Here is a 26,590-nt window from a genome sequence, read left to right as displayed (position 1 = left end):
GAGGCCTATAGTGGCACTTTAAATGTTTGGATTTTTTTATTTCAAATATCTAATTTAAAAAAAAATTGTCTATGTTCAGTTCAAGTCTATAAGCAACATTTTTTTGTGATTTCTCTTTGGAGAGTGGTAGTACCCAACCACAAAATTGTTATAAACCTTCCCGGGACCTATGAGAAGCTACCATATTAAGGAGAACCCGATCGGTTCAGCGGTTAGCAAGATCCTCGGTACAAACATACAAACACAGACAAATAAACATCCTGTTGACTATTGACTCTAGGGGCGTATTAACGCTTCGGGTACAAGTCCTCTCAACGTCACCTTTGAACATACTCTGCTATTTCAAATCGCAGTGTAATGCACTCAATCGCCTAGGGTATCGACACCAATCAGACAACCAACCCTTTGATTGCACGACCTTTGTTGGATAAGTCCCGACTGTGCATGGTAATGAGTTGCAGCTGTTTAGGGACAATAAATTCCCCCTACTCTAACTATTTATGTCCCGCATCTGACATAGCAACAATAGGAACCATTATTAACATCTTTAGTTATGACGCGGTGTCGGACCGAAATTCGAACCTATCACCTTTCTGATGACGAGCGGATGTGCTACGTGTTGAGCTACAGTCACGGGTATAGACATCCTGTTACTTTATTAAAACGATACATACATATACACATTATGACGAGTGTTTTGATTTTGAAACTAAGGGAGTCTGGCTTGACAATAACTGGTTTATTTAAAAACTCATACTACTACCTCGATAATTAATTTAACTGCATTGCATCCTATAGGTTCGGCGGTTTTCGAAATCCTAAAGGACAAACAGACAGACAAACTTACTTTTAAGAATAATTTAGAGTTGATATTTTATTCGCGTTCTAAATTTGACCTATTTAAAAATGTACCTATTGACAAATGTAAAATAATTTTTTGTCGGAAACTGAAGATTTAAATAACTGAAGTTTAAAACTTTAAACTTGAAGTTTTAAAATTCAATAAAACAGATGAAATTAATTACCTTTACTATTTTATAAAAATGTTGATAAGTACCATGATTTTGGTTGCATTTTATTTCTGAAATAAAAAAATATCCCGTTTACTAAAATTATCTAAAATTCAACATTATATTAAATACAGAAGTTTGTTTGTCTGAAGCTTAAGATTTAATAAACTGATTGAGCTTTTCTTTATAGGGAAGTTTCACTTAATTCACGAGTTGGTTTTAGGCAATTTTAATTTAAGATTTATTCACTGGGATGGTTTTAAGCTATTTTGCTGTACAATATCTACCCATTGACTACAGAGCTTCCTAGATGCTCGGGGCACACCCAAAGAGTCTCTAACTGCTGAACCAATATGGTTCTCCGGCCTTTTTACAGAATAGCTTATCAGGTCCTGGAAAGATTTTAATCTTTAAAAAAAAAAAATTGAAAGTAGGGAGTGGGTTCGACTCCCTCCTCCTCCCCCTAACGAACTCTAGGGCCCCCAACAATGTAGCTGCTATTCCTTATAATAAAGTAAAAGGTAATCTGTCAGTGTGTCTCTGAACCAATATGCTTTTAATTTAAAGTTTAACTTATCATAAGTCATCTGGGGCACTTTTAACATCCCTGTTTAACAAAAATATGAAATATTGAAAATGGACAGATCTAACCGTTCAAATTTTGCTAATATTTTATATTGATAAAAAAATGATATAAATATTTTGTTTGGAAACGTCGTTGGTATGAGTAGCAGACGACACATAATATCAGCTGATACTGGCAAATGTAATAAACAGAGTTAACAACTTACAGAGTTAGCAACGGACGGTCAATTTGAATTTTATTACATTTTTTATATAAAATGAACTGAATTACAGATAAATACTTTAATGATATTTAAAAATTCTCTTGTCTAAGTATATATTTTATGTGAAAAATTAGAATGTAATGTAATCTTAAACTCAATCCGTCATAATTTGGCAACTCTTTTTAGAGAAAGTTCAACGAAACAGCTACACTGCAAAAATTGGCCTCCCCCTTCCAACCCTCATCCCCCAATGAATTATCTGAGATCCTATTGGCCAGAAGAATTTTTTGGCAATTTATATAAGAGAAAAATTACAATTTATGTCGTAAAATTATATAAAATTAATTTAATATAAAAATGATGAAATCCTAATGTTTTTTTTTGTTAAGACAAAACCACTAGAAAAAGTCAGAATCACCATTTTGTAATAAAAAAGAGCATTTTCCTTTAACCCCTCATCCAATTTAAAATTTAGTGCAATAAAGACATGCTAAAAAACTATCTCTTTTGCAAGAATTTAATATTATCGCATTATTTCAATTTCAAAAGAAAGCCCATATTATACCCAATAGCGTCTAGTACATAAGTTTTCTTGATTTTTTGTTTAAAAGTAATAATGTTAAATTTTTCCCGTTATTTTACTGTCAAAAAAAATTAAAGAGAAATAGTCAAAAAAAATTTTTTATATTTTTTTCATAAAAATCAAATAAAGAGGTTAAACTAAAAAAATGCCTTTCGATGCTGCTTATATTAACCCCTTCTAAACCACTGTTAAGTTTTGAATTAGATTCTCAATCACTTTAAAATATCTATTTCATAAGAAAAAAGGTTATTATGACACAGTTTATTTCCACATTTTTCTACAGAAACGTAAATTTTGTTACCACATAGTATTTTATTGCATTTAACTTATAATTTTCAGTCACTTTAAACAAAAAATTGTATGACCCTAGAAATATAATAAAAAGTTGTATGACCCTAATAATGTTGGATTTCAAGTAATTCCGCGGCATCCGCGCTCTACACGTCAGAATTTGGCTGCTAGAAGCTGCAACGCTGTAATTTGATGAAATATTAGTGAAAAATGTCTATTTTAATGCAAAATATACGAAATAAGGTAAAGGGAGAGGTCATTTTCTAGTAAATCCCGTAAAGGTGTGTGTTATAAGGCCTAAAAATAGTAGTAGAACGATAAGGTGCTCTAGATATATGTATTCCCTATTGAATAGAACAATAGGGAAATTTTTTTTTTTTTTTGATAACCGTACCTGGATTATCTAAAAAAAATACGAAATTTCTATCAAACGCTTTGTTTGGCTCAAACTGACAAAAATTAAAAAAAAATATAATTATAATAATAATGTTTTCTATAGGTACAAGGTAAAGGTTAAGAACAATCTATACCATTAAACAAAGGAAGAAGTCATTCTTTACAGGTTGATTTATTATAATTATATTTTTTTTTATTTGTGTCAGTTTGAGCCAAACAAAGCGTTTGATAGAAATTTCAGATATTCCAGGTAAGGTTATCAAAAAAAAAAAAAAAAATTTCTTCCCTATTGTTCTATTCAATAGGAAATACAAATATATAGAGCACCTTATCGTTCTACTACTATTTTTAGGCCTTATAACACACACCTTTACGGGATTTACTAGAAAATGACCTCTCCCTTTATTAATATTAGAATGTTTAACTTTAGCACTTGAGTCTAATTTAGCCGACATAAATGGTTTAAAATAAGAAAAATGCTATTAATTGCGATTTTATTGGAAAAAATGTTTGTCGATCCTAATTCCATAAGATTATAGAAATGTTAATTAAGCTTGATTTGAAAATCAAACCCTTGATTGTGACTAAACAATGATATACATAAGTCCACGAATGATATAGGTTTATTTCATGTTTAAAATATTATTCTTTTGGGGGATGCATTCATCGATGAATTTAAGTGCAATTAGCCCTCCCCCCCTATGCTTAGGTAATTCAATTGTCTTATCATAACGTCTTCTCATTTGTAGGCCAGTAAAATTGCCACAACTAGATGGTTGCCAGAGTTTCCTGAAAGGTTGAAAGGTGGCAGAATTGAAAAATGGAAGGTAATATTTTGATATTAAAATATGTAAATTTGTTTACTTTTCTGAGAGGTGCTTACAATTTATACAGGAAAGCAATAAAGATTTATATTTGATTACAAAATCCTAACTAACTTTGCATTAATAATTAAACTTTAATTATTATTAATTTAAGGTATTGTGAAGAACATATGTAGTCAATGTAATATTTCAAATCTGCTAGTTTCTTTAATATCCTAAACATAAACCCTAGTAAAATGAATATTATTAAAATCTTAGATTGATATTGAATCTAAAAGAAAATACATACCGCATTCGTAATTATAGAAAGAGTTCTAGGGGCAGTATTGTATATTAAACGCAAAAAAGATAAAGTATAGAATGGAATCCAGGTAGAAGATTCTGCCTGGCTAGCCTGAAGTAAAATTGGAACATTTGAAAGACCAAAACGGCTATAAGGCTGTTAGTAAATAACATGATTTCAGTAATTATTCAGAAAAAATATTCAAAATAAATTCCTTTTGCAATAATTTACTAAAAGCCTTGTAGCCAAGCTTCCACCTTTCTCTTCCCTATTCACAATGGATTAAAAATGAATTTGATGTGCATTTTAAGCCTTAAAAAATTTAATTATGTAAGAAAATTTACAAAAAATATTGGTCTCGGTATTTATATTATAAGACTAGGTTGCGCTCTTATGTATGTTTTTAAACAGCTGATTTATACATGATCAACTACATCCATACATGAACTTGTGGAAGGGGGGAGGGGGGAGGAAGGGGCTGTACCAATATAGTCCCTTAAAAATTATAAATGTGGTCAATCATACTTATCAAAACAAGGTGTACACTAATAAGTAACTTTTCATCTTTGTTCTATAAGAGGTGTGTTTCAGTTGTGGCCTTCTCAGTATGACAATCATATTTTTAAGGGTGAACAAGTTCCTGCTAACCATTGAATACAATATCAATTTATTCTTAAGACTAAACTTACAAAACACATTAAACAATATGTTAAACAGTATCTATTAGGTTTTGATACAAATTAAACTTTTTTAATTTTGTCCAACTAGTCATTGTGATTTGCACTTTAGCCTTATTGTCATTACTGCGCAAGTCAAGGATTCTTTCAAATTTCCCAGAAATATTTAGGGTTTTCATTTCTATTCCTCCTTATTCTATGATTAAACGACATGATAAAAGGGATAATTTATTAAGACATAAAATAGTTTTGAAAATAGCACAAATAAAGCTATTAAGACGCGCCATACTGAAAACTTTTGTTTTAGAATTATTGGGGAGGAGTAAAGCGTGATTACATAGAAGCAACAGAAGATGTTATAAAAAGTTCAAAAGAAAGCCCTTTCAAAACAACCATTATTTTAGGCATATCAGGTAAATTGAAATACATTCTACGGAAGAAAAATGAACCAGAAGAAATACTTTTTTTTGGACTAAAGCCATAAACCATTATTTTAATAGATTGCTATTTCAATTCTGATTGCAATTAAAGCAAATTTGATATTGATGACTTATTTTAAGATGACAGACATAACTAGGTACTTGATTACATATGTAAAGCCAGAATAATTTTCGCTTTTTTGTCCTTACATAAAAAATTTGGAAAATATAGAGATGAATTAATGTACATCCCCAATGATAATTCACAAAACATTCCCTTCTATAGATTAAAAGTAATGGTTGAAACATTTGGACACTGAACCTAATGAACCAAACTATCACAATTTCCAATGCAAGTCCCCAAAGTTTTTCAGCTAACGAATAAGAAAAAGCTATGATGTAATAAACAGATCAACGTCCCCCTTCCCCCCTTAGTAAGTATAAACATGGACAATCTATAATTTCAATCTTTAAATAAAATCTGTCATTTATTTAGGTTTCCTAGGATATTGTGTAAAAAGTAACCCTACATTAGAAGACTACAAATTAAATTATTTGGATAACAGTCTTGATATATTACAAGTAAAGTAAGTCATTTTTTATTACATTTACTTAAATGAATAATATTTCCTCAGTACATGAATGGTTTGAAAAAAAATTCGGCTCGGTTGCAATTTTAGAAATCTAGCTTTTTTGTCCCATACTTTCAAGGAAAACTGATTATGTTTGACATGCTTTCTAGTTTCTGGGTTTATACACATTCTTTTGGTGGGTAACTTGTCTGTCTTTTTAGTTAATACAAATACTTCTCTATCCTACGCATAATTAACCCTTTGATCGGTAAACTTTGTCTTCAAGTCCTTAGTATGTAATTTGTTGACTGTTAGTGTTCATATAGGTACTTACTCATTACTCTTATCATAAATCATATTATATTATCTTTGAAAAATTAAAAATTATGTAGTTTCTTTATTTTATGACTTTCATTCGCCCCTTACCTCAGGGATGGAGGGGATGAGGTCACGAGAATATCTAAAACCATCCTTAGACATTTATAAAGTTTCACTGAAAAGTACAACCCATTTTGACCAGCTATTTCCGAGATCTTAAGCTTAAAAGGACTCTCCACAGAAAAACCAACTTTAGATTTTTGAAAATCTAACCTGAAATTATTATTCTCTGTTCAATTTTAGGCATTTTTTGTTTTTGTGGCATCGCGATCGAAGCCCTTTGAAATTTTTTACCTCCTTTAAGTGAATCCTCCCGCCATTTAATTTGTGCTGCTTTAGTGATTTTTAGCTTCTATTTTTGCCGCCGTTGCCGCATTCATCGCCCTTCTCCGCCGCTACTCCGCTGTAGTCGCTTTTTAATACATGCTCCCCTCTCCCTTGTTCAGAAATTAAATGGAGGCTGGGGGTGTTGTGTATAGCTACGTACGCAATGTATAGCGGAGTAGCGGCGGAGAAGGGCGATGAATGCGGCAACTGCGGCAAAAGATGGTTATATTTGGCGGAGGCGAACACAAAATGGAGGCGGCAGGATTGTCCAGTCAAGGAAGAGAATAAATCGTAGAGCGGCCGGTTGCAATGGAGCAAATGTTCTTTAGCGGCGAACACATATTGAGTGGAGGAAAGTGTAGTATATATTTTTATAGCGGCAGTACAAATAGGCGGCGGACAAAATTTTCAAAGGGCTTCGATCGCGATGCCACAAAAACAAAAAATGCCTAAAATTGAACAGAGAATAATAGTTTCAGGTTAGATTTTCAAAAATCCAAAGTTGATTTTTCTGTGGAGAGTCCTTTTAAGACAAAGAAAAAATATTACTTTATATGAAAGGATTTACCTAATATATTTCTTTCAGTGAAACCATTAGAAACAAGAAAAGTGAAAATCTTCAGAATTATATTTCAAGAGCCATGAACGCAAATTTAATACGAAGAAATAATTATGGTTTATTTTCGAGTAAGTTCTCATACTTTTTTATTCACCAATAGCAGTCTGACTAGTAAAAAATATATTGTTTCCAATGACCTCTATTTTTTTTATATTATTTCCCTTTTATTAAGCACATTTTTATTTACTTTAATAAACCCATATTATTTCTATACCTATCAAGGACTATTTATTAGGTAGTTGGGTCGTCAGATGGTCAAAACACCGTATAAACTAGATGCGCAAATATAGGAATATTTGAAAATTTTAGCTGTCTATCTTCAATATCAGCTGAAAAAATACATTATTATTTTTAATATAATGTAATGTTTGTTTAGTAATATGGGTGGATGATTTTGCACCTGAACTGGCCGTGTTTGCAGCTAGATGTGAATATATCAAACCAACTACATCAGATCTCAGAGCTAGGCTCATCGATGTTGGATTTTTAGGTAATTGCATTTTTTTTTCTTTTTGACTATTAGTTATATACCTACTGAAATTACAGTCCTTGATTTGATGACCTTTCTTGGTAAATCTTTTGTTATAAATGATTTTTCGGTTTATGTGAGAACCGGTTCTAATCCAGCGGATATCAATCGGTTTTGCAGCCATACTAAAAATTAAGTAATATATTAATGAAAATTTCCACATTATATTTACATATTATCAAATACTATATTATAGGTCGTTGGTGGATATCTTCTAGAAAAATGTTGGAATTTGATGTGAATGATGATGAATGGGACAGTGTGACTGGAATGCCGGTCCAACCATCCGGACAACTTAAACAAATGTGGTAGGCTGAGGATTGCTGCCCAGGAATGCAGATATAAAGAACAATTCACAATAAAATATGTATTTGTAGCCAGTAAGGGGGGGGGGGGGAAGTTTTGACACATTTGCGTAAACAGGGAGTATAGGCTTTATCTTTGGACTGAGAGGATAGATTATTAGGGATAAAATCATTCTTGTATGATGAATTTTCCCAAGTTTTAAGGTTTTTTGGATAGGCCTCCAGGTTCCAGAGCTCCAAAGATAAAGCCTATACTCCCTGTTTACGCAAATGTGTCAAAACTTCCCCCCCCCCCCCCCCCTTAATGAGGAAATTACAGGGCTAGACATTAATTTATGCGTTATTGTCCTTTTTCTTCCTGGGAAGAACAGACATATGGATCCCTTGATGCAGTATAATGATTTATTTTTGTACCTGTTATAGTTTTATATCGCCTCGTATTATAGACAACTTTCCGTGGATATTGAAAGGATAAATTCTAAGATTAACAGTAACATCTTTTTTGTTATCCTCGAGGGGCTTAATGCCCGGGATAACATACCTGGTTTTAATTTCATTATTTTTCTTTTAATATTTGTGGAACGTTGCCTGTAATACGATGCTATGCATGATTTTCAGTAAGGCTGAGAACCGGTTCTAATCCAGTGGATAATAATCTGTTTCGAACCCATACTAGAAATGTTATTTTATATGAAAATTTTGTTTTCAGAGTTTTAGAATGGTGACTGTTCAGTCAACTGTAGATACGGGCCATGAGGTATTGTTTGTTTTATAAAGATAAATAAAAAAATCCATCAAATAAATGAAGGCTATTTACTTCAGGGTTGTATATTCTGCACAGGTTTCCCTGCTAAAGGGGGGGGGGGTGATAAAAATATATGAAAAGGGAAAAAATAAAGAGCTCTGAAAACATTTTTTCACCAGAAAAATATGTGGGAGGGGTAAAAAATGTATAAACCATGGAGTACTGGAAATATTTTTCTTTTTTTCCCCTTGTATGGGGGTAGAAATGAAATATTTTGCAGCAGGGGAAAAAATGAATCTTGTGCAGAATATACACCCCTGATTTACTTTAACATGCGGTCTGTCCATAATCTTGTGACGCTAAAAGTTGTAATTTATTGACTCGTTTTATAGAAAGCTTTCAGTGGATATTAAAATGAATAAATATAAGATTAAACCCAGTTTTATTTGTCAAACTATTGTACCTATATTGAAAATTAACTTTCAAATTTGAAATAAAACATTTTTAATTCTAGGATATGATCCATGATGCCCAGATGGATTTTTATGGAACTAGGCTAGCAACCTGTAGCTCTGATAGGATAGTCAAGATATTTGATGTCAAGGTAAGTTTATGGAACTAGGCTGGCAACCTTTAGCTCTGATAGGATAGTCAAGATATTTGATGTCAAGGTAAGTTTATGGAACTAGGCTGGCAACCTGTAGCTCTGATAGAATAGTCAAGATATTTGATGTTAAGGTAAGTTTATGGAACTAGGCTGGCAACCTGTAGCTCTGATAGGATAGTCAAGATATTTGATGTCAAGGTAAGTTTATGGAACCAGGCTGTGATTTTAACCTATTTTTTAAAATATGTAGCTGTTCGGGAAGTTCTTGACAATGGGTTATTTGGGATAAAAAGTATTGGAATGTCCTTCCGAGTTATTTTGTACATAGAGGAATTCCCTTTTACTTAAATGAGATCATATTTGATAACATAATGCTAAAAATATAAAACGATTAAGTTAGGTAGCCTGTAGGTATGATTTTATTGTCAATAAAATTTATGTTATTTTTTAGGATGGAACTCAGACCCTGGCAGCTGAATTAAGATCTCACGAAGGGCCTGTATGGCAAGTGGCCTGGGCTCATCCCAGGTAATCAAAAAAAATTTCCTTGAGGCTGGACCATTGAGGAGCCTATTGACCAATATCTGAGGACTAAATCGCCAACCTAAATTGGCGACAAAAATTCCTTTGTCATAATATCCACGTATACTATGTTCATTTCAGTACTATAACTTTAAATTCTACAAAAATAATCATTAAGAAAGTAGGTTTTAAGGTTTTCTGTTTAAATCAAAAAAAAACTTTGTATAGGATAAATGATTACGTTGTATTTTTCATGAAAGTTTCGTACAATTAATGTTGGTTTTAGGCTATTTTAAGACCCTTTCTTCAGAAATAAAGCCCCTCTAGATGCTTGGTTAAAGGCCCCATTTATTTTTAAAATGTCAATCAATGATTAAAGTATACCTAACTAATCTATTTTAATAAGTACCTAATTAGAAAAAGCTTAGGTATTAAAATTATTTTTATATTGAATATTTTTTGTTATAGGTTTGGAAATATTTTGGCCTCCTGCTCATATGACCGTCGTGTTATCATCTGGCAAGAGTCAAGTGGTCAGTGGTCAAGGATTTATGAATATACCAACCATGACTCCAGCGTTAATAGGTAGGTCTAGCTGCATTGTTAGTAGGACAGCTACTCCATAACTTAATAGGCCAGTAGGTATGGCATTACTCGTATAAAAATCTGGTAAAAGTCAAGTGGTTAAATATTTCGGAATATATAAACCACCACTTCTTACATTTTAGTTATTGAAGCTAAGATTTATCCTTTTGTGTGTACGTACCACTCTACCTACAGTCTACATCACTTATAGCTAGCAGTAGCTATATCTTTTAAGTGGTGTCTATGATCTTACACTAGATTTTTATATTATCTTTTAAAGAATGAACTTGTAGTGGATTAAAATACCTTACGACAATTTTTCCACTGTCATAATATCCACAAATACTATGCATCCAATAATATACTATCTTTTCTGCTATAAAACACTCGTTTCCAATATTATTTTGTTTTTGTTTTATTGATATCATCGTCCTTGTTTATTAAGTACCTAATTTTGTTCTGTGTTAGTGTTGCGTGGGCCCCGCATGAGCTGGGGTTGATCCTGGTGTGTGGGTCTAGTGACGGAGCCATCTCTGTGCTCACCTACGCGCACGCAAACAACTCCTGGGAGGCGGAGAAGATCAATAACGCACACACAATTGGTTGTAATAGCGTCAGCTGGTCTCAAGCATCTAATCAAAAAAGGTAAGGTTTTACTTAGGGAGAGAGAGAGCAATGGGCTGTTTATTACACTAGTCACTAATGTTTTATAATAAAGTTTTCTTATTCATTGACTTAACAACATTGGGGATTTTTATTGAATTTTTATTGGTTGGTTCATTTAGTTGATTGTCCTAACGTTTCAAACACTAATTGTAATGGCAATATAATTTTGTTTATCATCATTGGGGATGAACGTCAATTTATTGGCCATTGTATTCCATTTCGATCCATGTATAATACATTTACTTGTTCTTATTCTTAAATTAAAATTTCTTAAATGGCTATTTTGAATCTTGCATACACTATTACTGATTAAAGTATTTACAGGTTTGTATCTGGAGGATGTGACAGCCTGGTGAAGATCTGGAGGCAGGGTGAGGACGGACACTGGAACGAGGAGGCCAAGCTGGAGTCTCACAGTGACTGGGTCAGGGACACAGCATGGGCTCCCAGTCTTGGGCCATCCAAACAGGTAGAAAACACTTTTTTAAAAAGTAACAGGAAGTCTGTTTGTATTTGTTTAGCGAGGAATCTCGTTAACCGCTGAACCAATGTGGTTCGTGTATTTTGTTTAGTACATAGTAATTTACATATTATTCAAACTATTATTTTTTGATACCAGAAAATCTTTATAATAGCTTCTAACAGCTTTGTATTCAAAAGGCAGGAAAGTATCTTAAAAACGTCAAAACACCTAAAGCTGAAATTAAATTATCCTAAAATCATTACATTACCTAACTGAAGCTTACCTAATAAATCCAATCGGTTCAGTGGTCATTTAGATTATAAAAAAATCTTATGTCTTTTCAATAACATAAAAGGTTATAAACACTTTATCAATAACTAGCGGCTACGCCCCCTAGAGGCCTCTAGTGACACTTTAAATGTTTTTTTTTTTGTTAAAGTCTCTACCATACTTCTTTATGTTGCGTTCAAGTCTCTACGATACCTCTTTATGTTACGTTCATGTCTCTTAAATATTTTTTAAAAATGCGATTCTGTTGTGATTCCTCTTGGAAGGGTGGTGGTATCCTCCCACAAAATAGGTATAAACCTTCCCGGGACCTGTGAGAAGCTACACTGTTAAGGAGAACCCGCCCGGTTCAGCGGTTAGCGAGATCCTTCGGTACAGACACACAGACATACACACTTCCTGTTACTTTATTATAAGGATAGAAAGCATTTTATAAAGTATAATATTATATTAAGGTTATCGCCTCGTGTAGCCAGGATAGAAGAGTGATTATCTGGACCTGTAAAGAAGGAGGTGCTTGGATTCCTAAGTAAGTCGATCATATATTAATATCCAGGGGGGGGGGGGGCATTAGACTGTAAGTTATACTGGTCTACCATGTTAAGTAAACATGTTCTTTATATGACTGGCTTCAAAATTTTTGGAACTTTTTAAAATCTTGTTTGGAAGCTACAAAGTTTTTCCTTTAATTCTAAAATATGGCGACGCTGGTTTTCTCATCTTAATGCTTCAAGGGAGGGGGGTTTGACCTATTAGCGAAAACGGTGAGCATAGGCTTAATCTTAGGAGATAAAGGATATGTAAACCTCAATCCCCTCTCCCACCCCACCTCCCCCTTGATCATTAAGCAAATATTATTCAAACAGAACACTGTACATGTCTTTAGATTCAAGTAGTTACCTACTCTTTTATATTTAGGGTCTTGCACACCTTCGAGGATGTTGTGTGGCACGTTAGCTGGTCTGTCTGTGGAAATATTCTGGCCGTAAGTGGTGGTGATAATAAGGTAAGAGGATTTTATATCAGATGGGCTAGGTAACATTTTGAATTGCACTAATATTCTAACCAGTAGTAGTGGAAATATAAAGTGGATTTTCCTAGTAAATGGTTAGAATTATCATTTTGTTAGGTATTGGTGGATGTTTCATGTGATAGCTTAGGTAAGGTCAGTTAGTTGTAATATTCTAAGAGGATCTCCCATGTAGGTCAGGTACTGTTTTGTTAGCTGGTTTGTTTTTTTTTGGCAATATTCTGTCCATTAATAGTGGAAATATAAATTTAAAGATATTATTAATTTTTTTTTAGTTATAGGTTTATAAGATTAAGATAAAACCAACTTGATTTTTCAAAAATATTTTTTTCATTGGTTGATTTTCACTATTTCACTCATTAGGTGTATTTTTTTATTAGGATCATTTTAGGTAAACAACTTACAGAATTTTTTTTTTTAAAGCCGTAAGTTTTCTTAAACACTAATCTTGTCTCTATTTAGGTATCATTGTGGAAGGAGACCCTAAACGAGGAGTGGGTGTGTATTTCTGATGTTCAGAAGGGGGCGGGTGCTCAGGGGTAATACTAGTAACACCCCCACAGTCCCAGTTCAATGAGTCCTGGTTTTTTATCATACATTTACCTTCCTACCTATGCTTTTATATCAATTTTATAGCTTTTGAAATAATGAAAAATTTAAATTTGGGAGATTTTTTTTAGCATTAACTTGTTTTTCAATTAAAGTATTGGTTTCCTATCTCATTTTTGAATTTATTTTACTACTGTTATGAATCATGCTAATTTTGTTTTTATTTATTTATATGTAAAAATATAATAATGTGATTATTAAATATATATTTGTAATAGATTTTAATTTTTAGCAATATTTTATTTGGTCTTATTACAAAATGAATATTAGTATCAGATTTTTTTAAATTGTTACATTCTTTAAAATCAAATGAAAATAGAATCCTAATTTATTATATGAAGACCAATGAAATATGTGATGTAATTTTTGCAAGTTGCAGAAGTGTAAGAAATGTTGCATAGATATGTTGGTCGGCTACTGTGTCGGTCATGCGGTCTTGTCAAATATCAACAGGTATTCTTAATTTATATTTACTAGGGTCTCGCTCTATTCTCTAAGGGGTGAACGAGGGAGAATGTCTTTTCTATTCGGGCTTAATAATACCCAAACAAATACGCCCCTAGAGGCATCTAGGGGCACTTAAAGCAGAAGGAGTGATGAAATTGACTCTCCATCTTCGAGAAGAAGAAGAATGTTAAAAACATTTGGGTGGAGAGTATTTTTCATGGAGAGATTTCTCAGGAGAGTTAGAATTGGAGGTACTTTCACCCAAAATCTTCCCAGGACCTATGAGATGCTTCACTGTAAAGAAGAAGTATGGCAGTTAGCGCGATATTTGCTTTACAGACAGACATCATATTACTGTTATAAAGTAAAATCTAATTGTAGGTGAACCGTGGTTATTTGACTGAAGGTAGTGCTGTTATTGGATCCGAACAGGATAAAAATGACCCAGGTACAAGAAACCTTTGATTTTTATCTTTTTAGTAGTACATATACCTTGCTTTTTTTTATGATTCTAAAAATACTATAACATAATATTTTTTCAAAATGATTTGTACATATCTTACCTACTTCATCTACCTATCTTTAATTTTCTACTTAAAAATATAACCGTTTTGTTATTTATGATACCTACTTTCTTCTTATTTTTACTATTTAAAATTTAGGTTTTCAGGACAATCAAGAACGAATGAGTAAGCTAGTCGCGGAATTAAGAACTAAAGTGGAAAAAATCGTTCAGGCATAAAATCTTAGCTATGACATTCTGAATGCAATTGAAAGTTTATTCCTGTTTGTTTAAACTTAAAAAGTTAAAACCATAAATTTATTTTACAGTCCATGTTGACAAAGTAAAATTGTTAAGAGTTGGTGGTTAAATTGAACTGTACAAACTACAAATACTCAAAATTTATATAAATATTCACTATCATTTGATACCCCGAAAACTTTGGGTACTTTATTTGGCCTGCAAATATTTCTTTATGCATCGCCAATCTAAAGTTTGACATGTATTTTATTAAATATTCCTAGTCTAAATGTAAGTTTTTAAAATGTTAGGGTGGTGGCCAAAAAGCAATTGAAAGACATACAAGCAGGTAAAAATGTTTCCAGTATGAATTCAAAACCGATCAATATCCGGCGCATTAGAACTGGTCCTCAGCTATACTGAAAAATAATGTATTGCATCGTATTACAGACAATTTTCCGAAAATATTAAAATAAAAATCCTAAAATTTAAAGGTACCAGTTTTGTTATTTTGGCGTTATCCTCTTAGAAATTTTCAAAATTGAAAAAAATTCTAAGGATATTAGGTATCGTTATTTTTTTTAGAGGGAAATTAGTAGCTAGAGAAAGAATAAACCTACTTTTGGACCCTGGATCACCTTTTCTTGAATTATCACAAGTAAGTACATTTTGGACTCTTGAATTTCTTTTTCGTGAATTATCATAAGGAGGCATTTGTTAGTCCCTGGATCACCTATTCTTTAATTATCACAAGTATTTTTGAAGGGAAAAAAATTTATTAATATTCATTTCAATGTAACCTACTTTTAGTAATTCTCTATTTTTTTTTAAAGTTTTAAGATTTTAGTATAGACAGACAGACAAGCCCCCCCCCTCCCCCCCCCCTATAACTTTTATATAAGGCTTAATGATTTAGTTGGCTGGTTACAACCTGTATGGCAAGGAAGAGGTTCCAGCTGGCGGCATTATTACAGGTATTACATTTTTATTTCATACCAGGGACAAGGATTCTGACAAACAATTCTAAATGAAAATTTCCAAACCCACCCCCTCCCCCTTTTATCAACTTCTCTTTAGTTACAGCACAAAACAAGTTTTACATCAACAATACATTACAAAAATATCAAAATTTTTGGCAATTTCAAAAGAAATTAATTTGCTGTGGCCACATAAAAATCTAAAGGATACCATGCACAAACGAGTGCAAGTCATGTTAAACACATCCCACTACTAGTGTCAAGCATGTTTTGGGTAAAAAGTTAAATATGGTTAATGAACGGGGGGAAAAATCCGTTCAACTGCGGTTTAAAGAAAATGCTTGACATTACTGCAGAACATTACTTGCTTATAAGTTCCCTCTTTTCATCAGGTTGAATGTAGAATAGATCTGTGAAGAAACGGCGACGATTATTTTCTCTTTCTTTTTTCCAAATTAGACAATTTTTAATCATTTGAGAAAAACCTATTTAATTTTCTAAATAGAATAGACCTTATATGTATTTGCACCTGACTTTTGACCACCATGCCTAATTTTATCGGTCTTATTATGTTCTTTAGTCATACTACACATAGCTTTACGAATGCTTTGTGTTAGAGACACCCCTTTTTTGATTTTTTTAGGTGTTGGGCGAGTGAGCGGAGTGCTGTGTATGATTGTTGCCAACGACGCCACCGTGAAGGGGGGCAGCTATTATCCAATTACCGTAACCAAACATTTAAGAGCTCAGAAAATTGCCCAGGAAAACAATTTGCCCTGTATTTACCTCGGTAAGTTTTAAACTTGTTGCAAATTATTAGTTTATTCTTATGACATAGAAAACATTATCGTCAATTAAGGTTGCTGACTTGGACATTACTTATTGGCCAGTTTGTTCATCAAGCAGGAGGGTATTGGGAAAGGGGGTAAAATGGGGTAGCGTCGTTATTTAGTCAGCTACAAGTTTCACTTTGTTAGAGTACTTGATAATCTGGTATAAGGTCCAAGTATTAAAAATAAATTTTTTTAGTTGACTCTGGTGGAGCTAACCTGCCAAGACAAGCTGATGTTTTCCCCGACAGAGAACATTTTGGAAGGATATTCTTCAACCAGGCCAATATGTCCAGAACTGGTATTTCACAGGTATTGTTAATAAAATGGATTTAGAATATTTTACGTGCATATTATGACAGGGGAAAAATTTTCGTCAATTGAGGTTGCTATTTTCCCAGCTATTTATTGGTCATAACGTAAATCCATTAGGAGGGGTGGGGTTGGGTTAAAGGGGGGTTTGTTATTTTAGCCCGCAAAAAGACACCCTTGTATTGTATTTTTTCATTTTTAACCATTTCCAATGTTGTCGGGTAAAAAATATGCTTGAGAAATAGAATTTGTTTAGGTATTTAAAAGAAATAATTTCAGCCCCCCTTGATTTTTTATTGTGCGTACCTGCATCCCCCATTCATTTACATTTGTCTTCCTTAATTTAGATAGCTGTTGTGATGGGTAGCTGCACAGCTGGTGGCGCTTATGTGCCCGCCATGGCCGATGAATCCATAATTGTCAAGAAACAGGGAACCATTTTCCTGGGAGGCCCTCCCCTAGTCAAGGCCGCCACAGGTTAAAAATTTTCTAGTTACTTTACAGTCTATTTTTATATATTTTGTGTCATTTCATCTTATGCCATATTTCTGCCGTCAATGTCTCTTGTTTATTTGATCTTCAGTACTTACAGGGAGGGAGAGGGCATTGGACTGTAAACTGTACACAAAGTATTAAGGGGGGGGTCCGTAATGACATCTATTCGTAAACCGTGAGCAAAATGGTCTAAATATTTAGCTAGACCCTTCAAACTTGGTATATAAGCCTAGTCCTATACATATTACATCTAAATGGCAAAAAAAATCCAAAATTTTTTATTTTAAGGTTAGGTTAGGTAAGAAAAACCCTGCGGAAATGGGGTTTTTAGGCTTTTTTGGTCTATTTTGATGTGGAAACTTACCTTAAATTGTTTTTTCTTAAAGTTTTAACTTAAATACACTGTGTCTATTCATATGGACATTATTTAAGATGATTCAACAAGTCTTGGACCGACCCCAGGGGGCTAGGTGGGTGGCCCGCAGGGTTTAAGTGCATTTTTCCCAATATATATGTTGTGAAACATCAAATTATAGGTTTTTTAGGTCAAGGAACTCAAATTCAGAGCTAAAATAAGCATTTGACTAATCTGAAGCTAGCCCCAGCGGGCTAGGTTGGTGGCCCGCAGGGGTTAAGTGCTTTTTTTCCAATGTATATCTTGTTATATATCTTTTAGGTAAAGAAACTCAAATTCTCAGCGAAAATTAGCATTAGACTTACATGAAGCTAACCCCCCCGGGCTAGGTTGGTTTTCTGCAGGGCTTAAGAGCATTTACCTAACCTCACCAAGAAACTTACTTATATTTTTACAGGTTTTTCTTGAATAAACTGTGTCTATTAATGAGGACTTTATTTAAGAAGATCCAGCAAGTTGGGGACTGACCCCAGCGGGCTAGGTGGGTGGCCCGCAGGGGTTAAGTGCATTTTTCCCAATATATATGTTGTGATACATCAAATGATAAGTTTTTTAGGTCAGTAACTCAATTTCAGAGCTAGAATTAGCATAAGATTAATCTGAAGCTAGCCCCAGCGAGCTAGGTCGGTAGCCCGCAGGGGTTAAATGCATTATTTTCCAATATACACCTTGTTATATATCAAAATATAGGTTTTTTAGGTCAAGAAACTCAAATTCAGAGCTAAAATTGGCATAAGACTTACTTGAAGCTGCACCTCGCGGGCTAGGTAGATTTTCCGCAGGGCTTATGTGCATTTTACCTAACCTAACCTAGAAACTTACTTATTCTTTTGGTTTTTTCCTTGAATAAACTGTTTCTATTAATGAGGACATTATTTTAGATAATCCAGCAAGTTGGGGACCGACCACAGTGGGCTAGGTGGGTGGCCCACAGAGGTGTAGTGCATTTTTTCTAAAGTATGTGTTGTCATACATCAAATTATACCTAGGTTTTTTAGGTCAAGAAACTCAAATTTTTATCCCAAATCATCGAAATCTGAAAAATCTTATTTTAGCTTCTTGACCTAACTAAAACTGTAGTTTGATGCAGTAAATACTTTTGAAAAATTTTAATTAACCCCCTGCAGGCCTTTCTTCTAGCCTCCTTGGGTCAGCCTCCTGTATGAAGATTCTTTTAAATGATGGCTTTAGGAATGAACACTGTGTATCTAAGTAAAACCTAGCCTGCCTGGGTCAGTCCCCGACTTGCTGGATCATCTTAAATAATGTTCTCATGAATAGACACAGTTTATTTATTTAAAAAACCTTTAAAAAAGTAAGATTCTAGGTTAGGATAGGTAAAATGCATTTAAGCCTTACAGGCAACCCCCCTAGCCCGCAGGGGCTAGCTTCAGATTAGTCTGATTCTATTATTAGCTCTAAATTTGAATTTCTGGACCTAAAAAACCTATAATTTTATGTATGAAAACACATACTTTTTAAAAATGCACCTAACCCCTGCGGGCCACCCACTTAGCCTGCTGGGATCGGTCCCCGACTTGCTTGATCATCTTAAATAATGTTCTCATAAATAGACACAGTTTATTCCAGAAAAAAAACCTACAAAAACAAGTAAGGTTCTAGGTTAGGTTAAGTTAGGTAAAATGCACTTAAGACTTGCAGGCAACCCACCTAGCCCGCTGGGGCTAGCTTCAGATTAGTCTGATACTTTTATTAGCTGTAAAGACCTAAAAAAACTATAATCTGATGTATGACAACACATACTTTTAAAAAAAATGCATTTAACCCCTGCGGGCCACCGACCTTGCCCACTGGGGCTAGCTTCAGATTGCTAATTCTAGCTCTGAAATTGAGTTACTGACCTAAAAAACTTATCATTTGATGTATCACAACATATATATTGGGAAAAATGCACTTAACCCCTGCGGGCCACCCACCTAGCCCGCTGGGGTCAGTCCCCAACTTACTGGATCATCTTAAATAAAGTCCTCATTAATAGACACAGTTTATTCAAGAAAAAAACCTGTAAAAATATAAGTAAGTTTCTAGGTTAGGTTAGGTAAATGCTCTTAAGCCCTGCAGAAAAGCAACCTAGCTGGGGGGGTTAGCTTCAGGTTAGTTTAATGCAAATTTGAGTTTCTTGACCTAAAAAACCTATATTTTGATATATAACAAGATATATATTGGAAAAAATGCACTTAACCCCTGCGGGCCACCAACCTAGACCGCTGGGGCTAGCTTCAGATTAGTCTAATGCTTATTTCAGCTCTGAATTTGAGTTCCTTGACCTAAAAAACCTATAATTTGATGTATCACAACATATATATTGGGAAAAATGCACTTAACCCCTGCGGGCCACCCACTTAGCCCCCTGGGGTCGGTCCAAGACTTGCTGATTCATCTTAAATAATGTCCATATGAATAGACACAGTGTAATTTAAGTTAAAACTTTAAGAAAAAACAATTTAAGGTAAGTTTCCACATCAAAATAGACCAAAAAAAGCCTTAAAACCCCATTTCCGCAGGGTTTTTCTTACCTAACCTTACCTTAAAATAAAAATTTTTGGATTTTTTTGCCATTTAGATGTAATACCTATAGGACTAGGCTTATATACCAAGTTTGAAGGGTCTAGCTAAATATTTAGACCATTTTGCTCACGGTTTACGAATAGATGTCATTACGGACCCCCCCCCCCCCCTTATTTTAACTTATTCGTTGGCTCAAAAACTTTGGGTACTTTAATGCAATTTTGATTGATTGGTTCCAAACTATTAGTCACGTGTCTAAACTTTTCAAGCAAAAATTTGAAAAGGGGTAATTTTGTTTATCATCATTGCATTGGTGATGTTTATCTATTGTCTTTTCCCATAAGATCCTTAAGTACTTAGCACAGTCCTTTAAAAAAAAAATATTTTTAGGTGAAGAAATTTCCGCAGAAGATCTAGGAGGAGCTGACTTGCATTGTTCTAGATCAGGTGTGACTGACCACTACGCCCTAGATGACCAGCATGCTTTGCACCTGGCCAGGTATAATTCCTAAACTACCTTAAACCACAAGTAGAGTGACAAGGCCATCTTTTAGTTTTTACTAGTAGCTATTCTCCAAGAGACATCTAGGGGATAAGATAGAGTCGACCCTACACCACTTTTAATTTTTTTTATTTGGGAGGGATTTTTCTGAAGTGCGATTTTCTTGGGAGAGTGGTGGTACCCTTCCTCAAAATAGCCACTTTATCAAGGATTACTCAAAACTTAATTGATGAGTATATAAAACTTAAAATTTAAATATTATTTAAATCATTGATGTGGTAAATTAGTTTTTTTTCCATTTCAAAATAAAGTTTTTGTTTTAACGTTTTTATTCTATTCTAGGCGTTCAGTTGCCAATCTTAATAGAATTAAGGTAATATTTTTTTCCCAGGCATAATGCAGTTCTATTTCTAAATTTAAATTTCTTTGGAGGTCCAACTTAAGAATTAAGGGAAGCTAAATAAGTGGGTTGAATGTCTGTTTGTCCTCCCCACAGAAGAAAAAAAACTATCTGATTTGTATATTTTTAGCAACCTGACTTCAACAGAAAGTTGTAAAAATTTATTTTTAAGAAGAAGAAAAACACATTTTTGATGCTTAATATAGGTTAGGTTAAACAAGGGTTATAAGAACCAATTAGAACTAGTTCCATGCATGGCCTGGGGGTAAAACAGGAATAATTTTAAAAAGGATAATTTGGCTGTTTGGAGGAAGAGAGAAAACTGTGAATTATATTGATACATAACTGAAGTTTAAAAACCTATTTTTCGTTTGTTGGCTTAAAAACTGTTGGTTCTTTATAAAGTTTTGACTTTTTGGTACTAACTAGGAGTGTTCGCACTTTGCTACCAATAAATTAATTTTAATAAAGGGTAACTTTTTTATTTAGGGGAGCACATCAGTTTATCGTCCGTTGTCTTATCCCTGTGTTTATACTTAAATATTTCAGCCCGCAGAAAGCACCATAGCCCCAGTGGAGGAGCCAGTACATGACATATCCGACCTGTACGGTATTGTCGGAGAGGACCTGAAGAAAACATTTGATATCAGAGAGGTTATTGCCAGGATTGTGGATGGGTCAAAGTTTGATGAGTTCAAAGCTAAATATGGAGAAACTTTAGTCTGTGGTGAGTTCACTTTAAATAAAGACCTTTTAAACTGCATGATAATTTCTTTTTAAAAATTTTCTCATGACTTTTTAGAATATTTACTTGTAACTGTACTTTTCTTTTTTGCTTTTTGGAATTTTTTTAATTCCGTCGCTTCTACATTTCAAACTAATTGAGACAATGCCACCTACAGTTTTTTGAACCACGTTATCTTATTCGTTGGGTCAAAAACTTTGAGTTCATATTTAATTTTGATTTTCATTTTTTTACAATTCATGGAAAATTGTCAACGGTATGTTACATTAAATAATTTTCACTACGGACCAGAACTGGTTCTTATTCAGCAGAAATTAATCCGTCTTGCAGCCTTACTGGAATAGTTTAATGTCTACTTGTTTTTCCATGGGTGTATATTCTAAACAAGATTCATTTTTTTCCCTCATAGTTTTTTCCAGCAAGGAAGGGGAAAAAATGGAAAAATATTTTCAGAACTCTTTAATTTATTCATATTATCCCCCCTCCCACATTTTCTTATAGTTTTTTTTTTCACCAAGGAGGGGAGAAAAATGCCAAAAAAAAATTCAGTTCTCTTAATTTTTGCATTTTTTTCCCCCAACCACAAATTTTGTTTTTTTTTATCCCCCCCCCCCCCCCCCTAGCAGGGTCAAATTTGCAGAATATACACCCCTGTGTTTTTCCTATTCTAACTTAGAATATTTTAATTTAGGTTTCTCACGTTTGTATGGGTACCCTGTAGGTATCCTGGCAAATAATGGTGTATTGTTTGCCGAATCTGCACTCAAAGGCACACATTTCATCGAACTTTGTTGTCAGAGAAAGATTCCCCTCCTTTTCCTACAAAATATTACAGGTACTGTTAATGCAATGAATAGTAGAATTGATATGTTATTACTTAGATGTTGCACCAGATTTTTATATTCTCTGATAAAGTGTACTCGCATTTTGCTAAAATAACGATACCCCTATCCATCCCCATCTCTTCTCCTACTAGATGATCAAACTGACCAATAAATGGTGTCTATAGTAGCAACCTAAATTGGAAGAAATTTGCATTAATTTTTTATTTAAATTAGCAAATATGCCCCTAGAGGCCTATGGGGGGATAAAATATTAGATCAAAAAAATTATGTTGGGAATTTTTTTCCAGGGGCGATTTCTTTTTGGAGAGTAGAGGTAACTTCCCCCAAAATAAATTTAAATATATCTCAGATCTTTAAGAAGCTTCACTGTAAAGGAGAATCATATGGGGATAGTGAGATCTATGGACATGATGATCCTGTTTTTTTAGGTTTCATGGTTGGGCGAGATGCGGAAGCTGGTGGTATTGCCAAGCATGGAGCCAAACTAGTGACAGCTGTTGCCTGTGCCAGTGTACCCAAACTCACAGTTATTGTGGGTAAGATAATTTGGGACGGGTCTGTTGCAGTGAGGGAGGGGTCATTGATCTGTGTATTACACTAGTCCCAAAAGTTTTATAAAAACGTTTTCTTATTCGTTGGCTTAACAACTTTGGGGCCTTTTTTTGAATTTTGATTCAATAAGTTGAGTGTCAAAACGTACCTCTTGCATTTATACTTCCAATTATTTGATGTTCAATGGCTAAGATCAGGGAGGGTTTGGGTATTGGGCCAGCTAATACACTAGTCCCCAAAATTTTATAATAATGTATTTATTTGTTGACTTAACAACTATGGAGACTTTTATTGAATTTCGATAGGTTTGCTTATGAAGTTGAGTGTCCAAACATTTTAACCACTAATTGTAATCTAGAGAGGGAATCATTTTGTGTATCATCATTAGGGATGTGCATCAATTTTTGGCCATTGTCTTATCCCTTTATCCCTGGACAAAAATCCATCCAACAATGATATTTATTGTATAGGTGGAAGTTATGGTGCTGGCAATTATGGCATGTGTGGTAGAGCTTATGATCCCAGGTAATCACCATAAAATATGGCCTTTTCACACAAAGTACCTTGTTGATCGAGCACTGGCTCCTATAACTTCCCTAAATTTTGGAAAAATATTAAATAAGGGAGGGGAGTGTAGTTTTTCACTTGTTTTACTGTAATCAGGTTAGGTTATATTGGGTAATGTGTAGGCTTGAATGCAATCTTTGTTATAACTTGGTGTTATGTTTTTAGAAGATTTTTCTGTTGAGGATTTCACTGATTTTTTTGTCAGATATGGAAATGTTAATAATATACCTAGGTATGATGTTTTAGTAACTCGTAACATGATTTTTCTTAGATTTTTGTACATGTGGCCAAACGCCCGTATTTCCGTGATGGGAGGTGAGCAGGCTGCTGGTGTCCTGGCTACTATCACTCAGGAACAAAGAAGAAGAGAGGGAAAAGAGGTAATTTTTGGTGAAGTTTATGGCGAAATGTTCTTGGAATCGATTATCTTCAATAATCTATGAACTTTAAAGGCTGTTACCTGCCAAACGGCTAAACATTTATTTTATGCCTGTACATCGTTTTAAGCATCATATTTAGGTTATAAGTATTCTGCCATAGCTAAGATCGAATAATTCACAGGGAGAGCTTAAATGAAGAAAACACACGTAAAAAAAAGTCTTTTTCTTGAATTAATGTGCGCTAAAAGATTAATGGGCATTTTTGAGAAATAGCTCTTTCAGATTATTTGTAGAAATATTTACGTTCTTTCATAGATTTTTGGAGATAATTGGTCCCAGGAACATTTTACCGTGAATTGCATCTGACCTATATAACTTATACCTACCAATTAAAACAAATAATGTTAAAATGCTTTCTTGTCATTGGTATGGCCCAGAAGTACATTTGAAACAAATATCTCAAATAAGTTTGTGGCCAAAGTAATTAAAAATAATTTTCTGTTCTATTGGCTCTAGACAGCACTATACTTAAATATCCCCTTCTTCCCACGGTCGTTGGGCTGTTTAATACACTAGTTCCCATATTTGGCTTAACAACTTTTATTGACTTTTTAATTGTTTGATTTAGTAAATTGGATTGTCCAAACGTTTTAATTACTAATTGAAGAGGTAATTTTGTGTATAATCATTTGGTATGTACATCAATTTATTATTTCAATAATATTCCTCTTTTAGTGGACAAAAGAAGAAGAGGACAAACTGAAAGCTCCAATAATCAAGATGTTTGAAGCAGAGGGTAACCCCTATTTTGCCTCTGCTAGGTTGTGGGACGACGGTGTTATTGATCCCATGGATACTAGAAGGTAAGTTCAACCTCCTTTTTATAAGGAGCGAAGATTCTTTACATGTCACCTCTAGCGGTTTGTATTTCTATATAACTGTCCTTAAATTTCTGACAAAAACACGTTAGCAAAGTGGGTGTGGGTTATGTGTTCTTAAGACTTAACAGGATTAGAACGCCAGAATTCGACATGCCAATTGCTTTATTGCGGTACAACGTGAATAAATGCCAGTCATTACATCTAAAAATCAACTATTTTACCTAGCTTTTTTCATCAAATAGGACAGAAAAACTTTTATTTTAACTTGTTGTTTGGATGCAATTAAATTATATATTTAATAAATGCTTTTATTTCAGAGTTCTTGGATTATCACTGAGCGCTGCTTTGAATGCTCCCATCCCGGATACCAAATTTGGAATATTCAGAATGTAAACTTAGCCAACAAAATTACGATAGCGCAGTGTGCTTCCATTTATTTGTTATTTTAGCCAATACTCATTGTTTCACGTGGGGTGATTTTCAGAAAAATCCCACATTTTTAGTAGAGCTTTTTAAAAAATCCAATAATAAGTATTTTTTTAGTCATAAATGAAAAATATTTTATATACATACAAGCAACAGTACCTTCATATCAAAAAAAGAAGATTAATTAAAACCATTGTTTAGTAACACATATCCTAATTTATTAGTATTTAATTTATTATCATATAAGGGGAGGGATATTCTTCTCAAGATATTTAGAAAAATCTCCCTTCTTCTTTGAACCAAGTGCCTTAGTCAATTTTAACCGTAGGTATTTACTTTTAATATTAAGGGTTAGGTACTCAAAAGATAACTGTGATTTGTTAGTTTGTGTTTTTGTAAAACTAGGTATAAATCGACTTATATTCAAAATCCTGTGAATGTGAAAAAGTCAATTTAAAATTTTTAAAGCAAAAAAAATTATTTATGACTACATTAACTCTTCTAATACTCAGTTATCTGTATTCATGTAACTAATTATTAATATTTGATATTGCATTAAAATTATTTTTTAATTGTATGTAATATTATTACAAATTGGTGCTATCTTATACTTTAATAAAAATTGTTATATTCTTTACTTCTTTTTTTTATTACTAGCGGTTATGCACCTAGTTGCCTCTAGGGGCACTCTAGGGAGGGGGAGTGGTTGAAGGGACGATGTTGACCCTGTACTTTCTATTAGATTGAAAAAGAAAAGGCTTAACAAAATTTCATTGGTGATTTCTCCATTTCAAGTGAAGGTACTGCGGTTTGAGAGATCGTAAGCTACAAGCATTCTTTTACATTCAAAAATATTAAGCTCAAATCCAACGGTAGAATAAAAGAACTTTCATTTATCTCAGTCTAAACAAATTTGTTCCAATTGTTTCAAAATTGGATAAATACAGACTCTTAAAAGATACATTTATGTTAAGGATTTGATTGCTTTGTTTATTATATTGTACCTCATTGACCAAGGAACTATTATGC

General features: G+C 33.5%; 3 protein-coding genes across 3 annotated transcripts; all 3 read left to right on the top strand.

The window, feature by feature from the left end:
* Window positions 1-2,758: 2,758 nt before the first annotated feature.
* Window positions 2,759-8,122, top strand: LOC145330122 (mitochondrial import inner membrane translocase subunit Tim29). The gene is made up of 7 exons (XM_080174709.1): window positions 2,759-2,915; window positions 3,818-3,895; window positions 5,160-5,265; window positions 5,768-5,858; window positions 7,135-7,235; window positions 7,544-7,657; window positions 7,893-8,122. Exons 1-7 carry the CDS (start codon window positions 2,883-2,885, stop codon window positions 8,006-8,008), a joined length of 639 nt encoding a protein of 212 aa, XP_080030835.1. The 5' UTR covers window positions 2,759-2,882; the 3' UTR covers window positions 8,009-8,122.
* A 494-nt stretch (window positions 8,123-8,616) lies between these two features.
* Sec13 (nuclear pore and COPII coat complex component secretory 13) lies at window positions 8,617-13,741 on the top strand. The gene is made up of 9 exons (XM_080174708.1): window positions 8,617-8,758; window positions 9,261-9,350; window positions 9,805-9,881; window positions 10,344-10,460; window positions 10,929-11,105; window positions 11,451-11,595; window positions 12,333-12,406; window positions 12,796-12,883; window positions 13,370-13,741. The coding sequence occupies exons 1-9, from the start codon at window positions 8,720-8,722 to the stop codon at window positions 13,448-13,450; spliced, it is 888 nt and encodes a 295-aa protein (XP_080030834.1). The 5' UTR covers window positions 8,617-8,719; the 3' UTR covers window positions 13,451-13,741.
* A 96-nt stretch (window positions 13,742-13,837) lies between these two features.
* Window positions 13,838-26,198, top strand: Mccc2 (methylcrotonyl-CoA carboxylase subunit 2). The gene is made up of 18 exons (XM_080174707.1): window positions 13,838-13,969; window positions 14,345-14,411; window positions 14,626-14,699; window positions 15,017-15,054; window positions 15,291-15,363; window positions 15,622-15,679; window positions 16,326-16,472; window positions 16,712-16,824; window positions 17,172-17,301; window positions 20,654-20,762; window positions 21,108-21,138; window positions 21,715-21,892; window positions 22,602-22,745; window positions 23,184-23,291; window positions 23,778-23,832; window positions 24,146-24,254; window positions 24,990-25,117; window positions 25,453-26,198. Exons 1-18 carry the CDS (start codon window positions 13,907-13,909, stop codon window positions 25,526-25,528), a joined length of 1,701 nt encoding a protein of 566 aa, XP_080030833.1. The 5' UTR covers window positions 13,838-13,906; the 3' UTR covers window positions 25,529-26,198.
* Window positions 26,199-26,590: the final 392 nt, after the last annotated feature.

Source organism: Acartia tonsa, chromosome 10 (assembly GCF_053477335.1).
Source record: "Acartia tonsa isolate MP-2025a chromosome 10, ASM5347733v1, whole genome shotgun sequence".
NCBI classification, from domain to species: Eukaryota; Metazoa; Arthropoda; class Copepoda; order Calanoida; family Acartiidae; genus Acartia; species Acartia tonsa.
Note: the sequence above shows the minus strand (reverse complement) of the source record. Positions and strands in the feature narration are given on the sequence as shown.

Bases quoted from the DNA above. Each gene is read 5' to 3' on its own strand.
- LOC145330122 (XM_080174709.1), top strand. From the start codon at position 2,883: ATGTCTATTTTAATGCAAAATATACGAAATAAG. The intron at 2,916-3,817 runs GTAAAGGGAGAG...TCTCATTTGTAG, and splicing joins TGCAAAATATACGAAATAAG to GCCAGTAAAATTGCCACAAC. The intron at 7,236-7,543 runs GTAAGTTCTCAT...ATGTTTGTTTAG, and splicing joins TAATTATGGTTTATTTTCGA to TAATATGGGTGGATGATTTT.
- Sec13 (XM_080174708.1), top strand. From the start codon at position 8,720: ATGGTGACTGTTCAGTCAACTGTAGATACGGGCCATGAG. The intron at 9,351-9,804 runs GTAAGTTTATGG...GTTATTTTTTAG, and splicing joins TCAAGATATTTGATGTCAAG to GATGGAACTCAGACCCTGGC. The intron at 11,106-11,450 runs GTAAGGTTTTAC...AAGTATTTACAG, and splicing joins CAAGCATCTAATCAAAAAAG to GTTTGTATCTGGAGGATGTG.
- Mccc2 (XM_080174707.1), top strand. From the start codon at position 13,907: ATGTTGCATAGATATGTTGGTCGGCTACTGTGTCGGTCATGCGGTCTT. The intron at 15,680-16,325 runs GTATTACATTTT...TGATTTTTTTAG, and splicing joins AGCTGGCGGCATTATTACAG to GTGTTGGGCGAGTGAGCGGA. The intron at 16,825-17,171 runs GTATTGTTAATA...TCCTTAATTTAG, and splicing joins CCAGAACTGGTATTTCACAG to ATAGCTGTTGTGATGGGTAG.